Source organism: Papio anubis, chromosome 12 (genome assembly GCF_008728515.1).
Source record: "Papio anubis isolate 15944 chromosome 12, Panubis1.0, whole genome shotgun sequence".
Lineage (NCBI taxonomy): Eukaryota > Metazoa > Chordata > Mammalia > Primates > Cercopithecidae > Papio > Papio anubis.
This window is the reverse complement of record NC_044987.1, coordinates 64338828-64348475: the sequence shown is the minus strand read 5'-3', so window position 1 is coordinate 64348475 and position 9648 is coordinate 64338828. Positions and strand designations below refer to the sequence as shown.

Sequence of the window (9648 nt, the reverse complement as noted above, 5' to 3'; positions counted from 1 at the left end):
GACTCTCTGAAAAACGAACATAATACATGAAGATGAAGAAATAGATTTTAATGTTATAATGCTAACTTGAGTAACTTTCTGAAACATGTCATATAAAAATTACCAATAAACGAAAGATGCAACATTTCATTATTTTACATACAATATTATGAAAGAGTGAAATAGGAAAGAAGTAATGATAGATTTATTGCTTCATCAGTGGGAGAGAAGGAAATACTTTTAAGAATTATTTAACAAATCACAAAGAGTTGGTGATTAAGTAGGTGTATTGTATGAAATTGAGGTCACTTTCAAAGAAAATGACTAGATTTTTGAATGAGTCAAGTGAATGGATAGTGGTGTTTTTTTCCTGAATTGAGGATGGTTTAAGAAATAGTGCCACTTTAAAACTTTTTAACTATTTATATAATTTTAAATATATAGAACTTTGCAGTAAGAGTATGAGAAACTCCCTTATAACATGTATACAAAGGTTCACATGTACCCATAATCACAAACTCTTCATATTTTGCTCCATTGTGCTTTATCACTAGTTCAGTAGGTAGGAAGATGGAGAATTTTTTTTTCTAATTGGTTTACAAATAAATAGAAGGCATGATGCCCCTTTACATCTAAATTTTAAAGCTTGTATTTCTTAAGGAAAAGACATTATATTGTATAACTATGGTATTATAACCAAGATGAGGACAGTTAGCCTTTAAATAAAATTATAACCTAATATAAAGTCCATGTTTAAAGTTAGACAGTAGTCCCAACAATGACTTCTATAGCTGTATTTTCTTTTTTCAGAATCCAGTCCAGGAACAAATAATGAAGTTACTTTTCATGTCTCTTTAGACTTCCTGAATGTTCAAAAGCTCCTCAACTCTTCTTTTGCTTTCTTGATAGTGGAATTTTTTTTTTTTTTATTTGAAGCTTTAATAAATGTGTTGGCATTATTACATAATAAACAGAGTTTCAAAAAGCAAATTAGCCATGGGCTTCCAAAGTGTTGGATAGTGGAATTTTTGAAGAACATCCATTTGCTATTTAGAATTTCCATCATTTTAGTTTCTTTGGCATTTCCTCATGACTAGGATTCAGGTTATACAGTTTTGCTTGTTTGTTTTTAATGCAACAGAATAATGTAGCCTTTCTTCATGCACAATATCATTAATCATATGATGCTGATATGTTCTAATATTAATGTGGTTAGTTTCAGTCACTTGGTTAATGGGATGTCACTCTGGATTCATGGTAAGTTGCTATTTTTCTCTTTGTAATTCATAGAAATCTGTGAAAGTATTTATTGAGACTATTTAAATGGTCCGCTCCTCAGAGCACTTTCACTCATGAGTTTTATTATTCTGTTTATGAATTTTTAAATGCATCATACCTTTCCTCTTTATTTATTGGCATTACACTATAAGGAAGAGCATTCCCCTTTCCCAAATTTGTATTGCTTTACTTACATTTGTATAGATTCACAGAATCTGATTTTATTCAATGGGCTACAATCCTTTGCCATAATTATTTATTTTGATGCTCAAAATTTTCTAAATTATGCCATAAGGAGCTCTTTCCAACTAGACCTTGGGTCCTTTCCACATGTTCCAATCATGCTTTGAGTACTTCCTTATTTTCTATCTCTGCATCGTGATTTCAAATTACTTTATGCTCTTTCAGCTCAAGCCACAGAAACAGATATTTTTCCAAAAAACCCTGATCTTTTTCTGTGAACAAAGTTATTAAGAAAATCAATATCTTGAAACAAGGATTGTTTTTTCATTGCCATTGCTTGTTCCTTGCTTTTGGTTCCTATAAGTGAACAGAGGAAATACATGCACACACACACAATTATATAATTACGTTTGCATATGTCTGTGTCTCTCTTTATTAAAAATAATGAATCCATGCTTGCAATTGCAATTGGAATCCAAACCTTCAAGATTCTTTCTAGTCTCAATACTTTCCATATAAGTAATTATTTTCTTCACAAGTACAAAAATTATCTTCCATTATCCTCAACAGTGTTTGTTTATACTCTTTTGTTACTAAGAAAAGACAGTAAAATGTATTGATCTTAAGCTTATTTTTTACAAATATGTTACTCATTATCCTATCAAGATATAGAATATTTCCTGCACTCTAGAAAGTTTTCCCAACATGACCGCTCCCACCTTTTCAAGGGAAAGCATTGTTGTTTAAAAAAAAAATTACTTTCAATTAATTTTACCTGTCCTAGAACATCATATAAATAGAATACTAAAATATGAACTAATCAGTTTTACTAACTAAAAAGGTTTTTCTAAATTCTGATCCATACTTTTGCAGAGCTTAATACTTTATTGCTTTATGAAGTGTCTGGTAAAATGTTTTGCACATTTTTGTTTTTTACATGGAGTTATAAGGGTTATTTATATAAAAATTTTAAACTATTTATATAATTCAGATTTAAGGTTTTTTGCATGATTTTATAGTCTGTGTATTGCTTGCTAATTTTCTTAGCAGTCTACTTTTGCTGAAGTCCAAATTGTTGGTAAGATCATATCTTGTTGCTTTCTGTTTTGTAAGAAGGAAATCTTTGCCAATCTTCAATATATTAAAGTATTCTGATTTCTTCTTCCTAGAAGCCTTATTTTTTACTTCTATATTATCCCATTTGGATTAATATTTTGTGTGGTATTAAATAAATTTTTAGATTAAACATATATATTTATAAAATGTATAGATATATATGAATACCTAATTTTGTTTAAAAGGCTGTCTATTTTCCATTGAATTGCTTTGATACTTCTGTATAAAATCAATGGATTGTACAAATGTGGGCTTACTTATGGGCTCTCTGTTGTGTTTCATTAGCTGTCCTCATGCTGATATCACACTGTCTTTATTCTTAGAATTTTGTAGTAAGTCTTGATGTTAGGTATTCTCAGTACTTAACATTTATTCTTTATTTTGAGATTGCTTTGGCCGTAGGTCCTTTGAGTTCTCATGTAAAATATAAAATTAGCTTCTCAATTCATGGCAAAAAAAAAAAAAGGTTGTTATGATTATATTTGGGATTGCTTTGAATCTTTACATGACTTTAAGGAAATTAACATTTTAACAATAATGAGATGTCTAATCCGTGAATATGGCACAGCTCTCTCTTTCTTTAGATTTTGCCTTTCTTTCAACAATGTTTTGTAATTATCAGTGTAAAATTTTTGTATTTTATTGTGTGCCTAAATATAAATTGTGTATCTTATGCTTTTACACTTTATGGCAAATTATTGTTATTTTCTAATTATTGGATTCCAGTATGTAGATTTATAAACAATTTTTATGTAGACTTCATACATTAAACTTTGCTAAATTCACCTACTAATTCATGATATCTGTTATATTTGTATACTTTTTAGGATTTTTCATGTTAAAAAGTTGTGTTCACTACAGATAAAGGTTGTGCAATTGTCATTGTGTATGTTAGTCTCAGACCTTGCATGGAGGGGACAACAGTTACTGTCCTCTGTTCCCGTCCTCGACTCTTTAGAGAGTCATCATCTAAAAGACACTGAATCTTAGAATATAGGGCAGAGTTATTTATCAGAACTCTATCATACATTTCACTCTCAGCTTTTACTTCTTGAATTGAATATCTTTTTTTTAAGCATTTGCACTTATGCCAGAAAAGTTTGATAGCCTTCTGCTTGAGATTACTCTACATTTCTAGATTAAATTTAAAGAGAATTGATATCTTTACAATACTGAGATTAGCACATCAGTGGTTGAAGGTCGATGAATTCCTACAAGCTTTATTTTGTCCCAATGTTCTTTCTTTAGTAACTTGTAAACCATGATGTTGAGTCTCTGACGTCGGGGGGTGCTGTAGTTACCTGCTCTCTGCCTTGGTTTTTTTTATTCTGAATAGTTGAAGGTGTCAATTTAATTGGGGCACAGTGCCCAGATTCTGGTCAGATATTATTCTGGATGTTTCTGTGTGGGTATTTCTGGATGAGACTGGCATTTAAATTAATAAATTTTGAGTAAAGTATATTGTCCTTTATAATGTGCCTTCCAAGCAGTTGAAGGCCTGGATAGAACAAAAGACTGACTTGCACCAATCAAGAAAGAATTCTACCAGGAGACTGCCTTTGGACTTAAATTACAACACTGGCTCTTCCCTGAGTCTCCGGCCTATTGGCTCTCCCTGCAGATTTTGGATTTGCCAGCCTTCGTAACTGTATGAGTCAGGTTCTTAAAATTAATCTATCTCATATAGATACATAGATACAGATATATATGTATATGTATACCTATCTGCATATATGTGTATATACATACATGTATGCATAACCTATTGGTTTTTTACCCTGAAGAACCCTTATTAATACAAATTCTGAGCAATTTTAGAAATTATAAATAAATGTGGTAGGATATCACTTTTTTTTTTTTTTTTTTTCTTTGGAGATGGAATCTCACTTTGTCACCCAGGCTAGAGTGCAGTGGAGCCATCTCGGTTCACTGCAACTGCCACCTCCCGGGTTCAAGCAATTCTCCTGCCTTAGGCCTCTCGAGTAGCTGGGAATCACCTGCATTTTTAATACTGTTTAAATACAGGCATACAGCTTAGTATTAAAGTCAAATAGGCCTGCTAACCAAATCTCAAAAGGTCATAAATTTAACGATAAATTGAGGGTAATGCTGTTGTATTCTCACATTGCAATGGAGACTACTTAGGAATATCAACATAAAAGGCTTGTTGCCAAAGGACAGTTCTCTACCAAGAAGGGTGGAAATGAGCCAGATGTTGCAAGTTATTTTTCCCAAATTGAACATTTAAATGAAGGGGTGCAAAAAGCTAGAAGGGTCAGTTCCTGAAAGCAATTCTTTTTTAGGGGGACAGAGTCTTACTATATTGCCCAGGCTGGAGTGCAGTGACACGATCTCGGCTCACTGCAAGCTCCACCCTCTGAGTTCAAGTGATTCTCCTGCCTCAGCCTCCTGAGTAGCTGGGATTATAGGCGCCTGCCACTGCCCCGGTCTAATTTTTTGTATTTTTGGTAGAGACGGGGTTTCACCTTCTTGACCAAGCTGGTCTCGAACTCCTGACCTCATGATCCACCCACCTCAGCCTCCCAAAGTGCTGGAATTACAGACGTGAGCCACCACGCCCTGCCTGAAAGCATTTTTTTTTTTTTTCCACCAAGTGTTCTGCTCCTAATAGGTCAAGTGTCTCCAATATTAAGACTTTTTACTTTTCCTTTTCTTTTCTTCTTTATGCCTGAAGTCACTTCTACGAGAAAATGCCAATAACCTATTGGAAATCCTTGGGTAAAGTCCTGAGCAATAAAGCCCTTGGAAATAATTCAATATTTACTCATCAAATTTTAAACTCAAGAAGAAAATAAATGGACATAAATTAGAAAAATGAACAAAGGAAACAATGAAGTACTTCACATAATATACAAATGGAAAAGAAGATAGCAGCACAAATATTTCTTTGTTAAATGATAATTATAAAGGGAATCATATTTTACCTATCAAACTGTCAAAGGTAAATGTCAGTAATAACTAGTGTTGTTGAAAATTTAGACAAACGTTATTTTAGTCATTGTTGAAATTGATGTAATCTCCTGGAAGTTAATTTTGTGATTTCTAGAAATCTTTCTTGAAAATTATCCTTACAAAAAATATTATATTTCAAGCGATTTTATGTTTAAGAATGTTTTCAATAATTGTCCCTGTCGAAGTGTGTAAGAGGGTAGAGGGTCCTGGTTATCCTCTTTTCCTTGTAATGACCCATTTGTTTTTTCTATTTTCTATCAGTAAGTCTCAGCTTGGGACTGATCCTGAAATTTGAAGATTATAGTAATTAAACAATATGAACTCTGGACTACATATTTTATGAGATATTAAAATTCGGAAATGGTGCAAATATGTTGTAGTTTCACATTATTCTCTTTGTTGGTCCTATATTACCACATATTTTCTGTGGTGCTGCTAAAAGTGGTAATTGTTAAACATCCCAAACCTGGCCTGCTTCCTGTTTTTCTATAGCCCACTAGTTAAGAATGATTTTCACAGATGAACATTTGTAATCAATTTGGTGATAGGGAAACTCTAACTTTCAGCTACACTTTGTAGAAAAAAAATGGATTCTATTATTTTAATTAGTAGACCTTTAATTAAAGACAATGCAGTTCTTATTGTTGTTAATATTGTTTGAATTTCATAAAAATTATTTGTGGACATACATTTTTCTGTCTTGTTATATTAATGCCTATGTGATATTCTTGAATTTGCCTCTTTTTCCATAAAGCCTAAGCTATATATTATTTGGCCATTTATTTAAAAGTTTGCGGAATTCTGGCTAAAATATTAAGAAATAACATCAGAGGCTATTTTATTTTTGAGAAAATTATGTTACTTAAGAAAAACCATCCCTATTGGTAATCCAATAAAATTAGTTCTAGTAAATATTGAAACTTGAAACAGTCTCAAAAGATCCCTTAAGATAGCCTCCATAATCATTCTCAGCAGCCATGGATATCTGCTAAGTCCTAATCCCTGAAGCCAGAGGATCCACCAGGTAGGTGTATGACAAGCAATCTAATATTTCTTATATTTGCAGTGGCTTTAATCTGGTAAATCAAAGTATGGACATCTGCATATATGTGAATATTTTCCATAACCTTGAGAAAAATGATCTATGACCTGAGGTTTTCCAAGAAGAATTAACTAGTCGTAAGTTCTTATGCCACTAATTTTAGACAATATATTCCTCCTCTTCGCTAACACAATAGCCCTGGACTTATTTATATTTGCTGTGTGGTATGCTGTCACATGCCCAAGCAGACACACACACACACACACACACACACACGTCTTACTTGTAGAACACAAGCAAAGAAATGAACACTCTCCAATGGCAGATTATAGCTTTTGGAATAAAGTCCAGCAACTCTCACAGCATTAATAGCCATTTTTGATATTCGTATTTTCCTTGTCTCCCCAAGTTCTACCTTGCACTCATACCATATTGAAAAAACTAGAGTTACCTTAAACTACATTATCTAGTTTAAATCTGCTCTTCTATCTACCTTGGCCACTCATTCATCATTCCTCAGGAATCAGAGGTAACTGCCTAACCAAAAAACAAAATACAGTAAATGCAACTCTTCTGCTTTAGTTAGATTTCAATGCTTCATTCTCTCTGAATTCCACATCCCATGTGTACACTTGTTATTTCTTCCTTCTTTCCCCTGCCGGCCCATCCCCCACCTCTTTTCCTTTCAGTCTCTCTTTTCCAGAATTACATAGGTACAAACTCATGAGAATTACTCACTGTACCAAATTTACTATTATGTCACAATTCTGTAGTATAGTATTTATAATATTGTAGGTTTTTGATAAAACAATGAATTAATAAAGAAGTAAATTTTGGGGTTAGCAAAACAACAACAACAACAACAACAAAAAAGTTGATATGTCAAATGCAACAACTGGTTCTAATTTTTGTGCCTGTAATTCCCTGCATGACTCTGAAAATGCATTTAAATTTTTAGGCTTTATTGTCTCTTGATATTCATAAGGTTTTCTTTGATAAGAACACCATTAACATGTACTTCCTTTGATTTTTTTCTTTTTTTAAGGCAAGGATAATGGAGAAAATGAAAGTCAACAACTTGTTTTCATTGAGTACCTGGACGTTTCAGAACAACGAGACTTAGGTGCATTTAAATTCAGTGACAAAGGCATAATTTATAAATCCTCCTTGAGAAATATTCTTAGAGGAATAACTCAACCAGGGGCTAAAGAATAAAAGAGAAAAAACAAACAGTACGTATTCACTACTTTACTCTTCACACTTCTCAATTTCATTAGTCAGGTAGAATTTACAACCCCATTGATTGATATGCTATGATGATCTAAAACCAGCTATTATGCTGTTAGATTTCACAAACCAAGCATCTCAAATAATACGTATTGTTGTTTTGTTTTGATATGGTTACTATTGCAAAAGAAGGAAGCATGTGGGCATTAATTAAGGTGGATTTTATGAACAGAACATTTTTACCACATGAATGCGAATCTGCGTGGTCTTTGCACCATAGACAAGTGGATTGAGAAATGGAGGGACCAGCAAGTAAATGCTAGAAAAGAGAATATGGATATAAGGGGGGATGTGAGACCCAAACCTATGCGTGAAGAAGGAGAAGAAGGCAAGGAGGTAGAACTGGAGGAAGACACAGATGTGAGCAATGCAGGTATTGAATGCTTTAAACCTAGCCTCCTTCTGGGGCAAACGAAACACTGTGATAAATATCTGGATGTAGGACAATGTGATGAATGTGAGGTCAAATCCTGCAACAGTGAAGGCCACAAACAAACCATAGATTTTGTTGACTTGAACATTTGCTGCAGCTAGTTTCACAATGGCCATATGCTCACAGTAGGAGTGGAGGATGACTGTTGTGTGGTACAATTGAAACCGGCACTTTATCAGTACTAGGCATGGGGCTACAAGAATAGCAGCCCTGAGTACGACCACAGTTCCTATCTGAATGACAAGCTGGTGGGTGAAGATGATGGCATGTCTTAGTGGATAACAGATGGCCACATAACGATCCAGGGCCATGGCCATCAGGATGCCTGACTCTATGCACTGAAATGTGTGGATGAACCACATTTGAAGCAAGCAGGAATCAAAATAGATTTCAGGCTTATTAAACCAGAATATTCCAAGCATCTTGGGCATAATGCTGCTAGCAAGTGCAATATCTGTAGCTCCTAGCATGCCTAAGAAAATGTACAAGGGCTCATGGAGACTGCCCTCAGATTTGATGATGATCAGAAGCAGGGAATTTCCAATCATAGCAATGAGATAAATGGCACAGAATGGAATCCCAATCCAGCACTGCACAGATTCTAGGCCTGGGATCCCTATTAGTGTCAACACAGAGGGCATGTAGACTGTGATGTTGGAAATGGACATAGTGTCCTTGGGCCTCCTGATGCAAACAAAAGAAGTTTCTCAGTCAGTGTTACTGTTCCTCTTCTGCTTTCTGATTTTATCCAAAGTCATTGTATTGAGTCTGTCTGATTTGGGTAGAACTCTAAAATCATTCATCTTATTCACAGTTTTGAAAGGAAAAGATGGATTCATGGAGATAACATCACTGTTTTCAGGTAAGGCATTCACAGGCACTGTGCCATAATAGGACGTTATGCACATGACAATCCAAATACATTAGAACCAGCAAAATCACCTGGACAGGGGATTGGACCACTGGCCTGTCTGTTATTTCTTTCCAGACCTGTGGACAAAAAAAATACATAGAAGTTTATTTTTATTGGATATTGCATTTTAATGAGTATAATAAACTTCTCCATATTTCACATTTCAGCTATTCCTCTAGTATTTAACTGTTTCCAATTTTCTTTAAGTTAAGAACATTTTAGACCAGCAGATTATCAGACTCTGACCAGTACATTGGTGTAAAAGATTCCCAATGAAAGAGAATAGAGGTAGAAATAATTGACACCCAAGAACATAATATATTTCTTTTTATATTCAGAAGAATGTAAAGACAGTGCTTTAGAAGGTATAGAAATCCTTATACTTTTGACAAATCTGGGCCAAATCTCCTGATTGCTTTTTAAATTTCTTTAAAGTTAAAGGGA

The 9648-nt window shown here is 33.9% G+C and overlaps 1 protein-coding gene across 1 annotated transcript; it reads right to left on the bottom strand.

The window, feature by feature from the left end:
* Window positions 1–8020: 8020 nt before the first annotated feature.
* On the bottom strand, window positions 8021–8959 carry OR52A1 (olfactory receptor, family 52, subfamily A, member 1). The gene has a single exon (NM_001168845.1). The coding sequence runs from the start codon at window positions 8957–8959 to the stop codon at window positions 8021–8023; it is 939 nt and encodes a 312-aa protein (NP_001162316.1).
* Between the last annotated feature and the right edge of the window lie 689 nt (window positions 8960–9648).